Source organism: Trypanosoma equiperdum (assembly GCF_001457755.1).
Source record: "Trypanosoma equiperdum strain OVI genome assembly, contig: ctg_154, whole genome shotgun sequence".
Taxonomy (NCBI): Eukaryota; Euglenozoa; class Kinetoplastea; order Trypanosomatida; family Trypanosomatidae; genus Trypanosoma; species Trypanosoma equiperdum.
Window position 1 is genome coordinate 4,720 of NW_027123560.1, and position 1,122 is coordinate 5,841.

General features: G+C 36.3%; 1 pseudogene across 1 annotated transcript in view; it reads right to left on the reverse strand.

Moving 5' to 3' along the window:
• Positions 1–524: 524 nt before the first annotated feature.
• Positions 525–1,122, reverse strand: part of TEOVI_000033400:pseudogene — a 1,572-nt pseudogene continuing 974 nt past the window's right edge. The window contains 3 exon segments of the mRNA in view: positions 525–734; positions 737–1,120; position 1,122. The exon segment at position 1,122 is cut by the window's right edge and continues 974 nt beyond it. Coding sequence covers positions 525–734; positions 737–1,120; position 1,122 — 595 coding nt within the window.

Here is a 1,122-nt window from a genome sequence, read left to right on the forward strand (position 1 = left end):
CACTACGATCGTGCCCTCCATACTGTGTTTTATGATAGTTGTTTGTTCATTTGCTCGCTTGAGAGCAAGTGTAATCTGCAATACTCCATGAATTTTCTTTTATAATAATATTCTTTTTATACCTACTCATTCCGTCTCATTCACATAATTTAATTACATTTCCGGAATTGTTTTAAGCACTTCTCTTTTGGCCGCGGCTTTAGTCTTCACTAATACTGTTACTATAATGTTAGCATATGTACTATCATAGCACTCTCCTATCATTATTATTATTATTATCATTTATTATATTACTACTACTATTATAAATATAACTGATATCCATGAACTAAATTAGAATATATCTAATTTTTTAATACCCGATCTCCATACAACTTTATACCTATATGCTGCTATCATACACATTTTTCATACTCATCTGAATTTCAAAAATTTCACTAATTTTCACATTTTCAATACAAGGTATTAAAATATATCAGAGTGGCAAAGTTCTTTAAGGAAAAAAGTTGAGGGGGAACGTTATGCTAAAAAAGCAAGGCCGCAAACGCAGCAGCAATGAGGGCGAATTTTTTGTTTACTAGAATAGAGGATTCTTCGCAAGTTTCGCCTTCCCATTTGCAGTTGCTCTCCTTCTTGCAGGTATCTTCCAATTTCCCTTTGCATTTCTCTGTTGTCGCTTCGGTTCCTCCTCCAGTTTGAGGTTGTGTTACAGAAATTCCTTTCTCTTTCGTTTTTTTGAGTTAAATTGGCAGTTCTTTTCTCCCGCTTTAACCTCCCTATGCCAACTGCATATCTTCTCTTCGTTGCATTTGGGTTCGTCAGATATTTTATTGCACTCGCTTTCAGGGGATTTGCCTTTTTGATCTGCTAGTTCGGTCTCTAGTTTAGTTATTTTCTCCGCTGTCTTTTTCTGTTCTTCTTTGTTGACCGTGTAATAATAACTTAAAAGTTTATGGAGTTCGGTCGTGTCTGTGACTGTTCCTAACTCTTTTGTGGTTCCTTTGGCCTTGGTCAGGTCAACTATATTCCCTCTTTTGATTTTAGTCCAGAGCGGCCCTAGTTTGTTGTTTTCGCTGCCGAAATAAGTTTTTTTGGCGCTGGCTAGGTCGATCGTTACTTCCT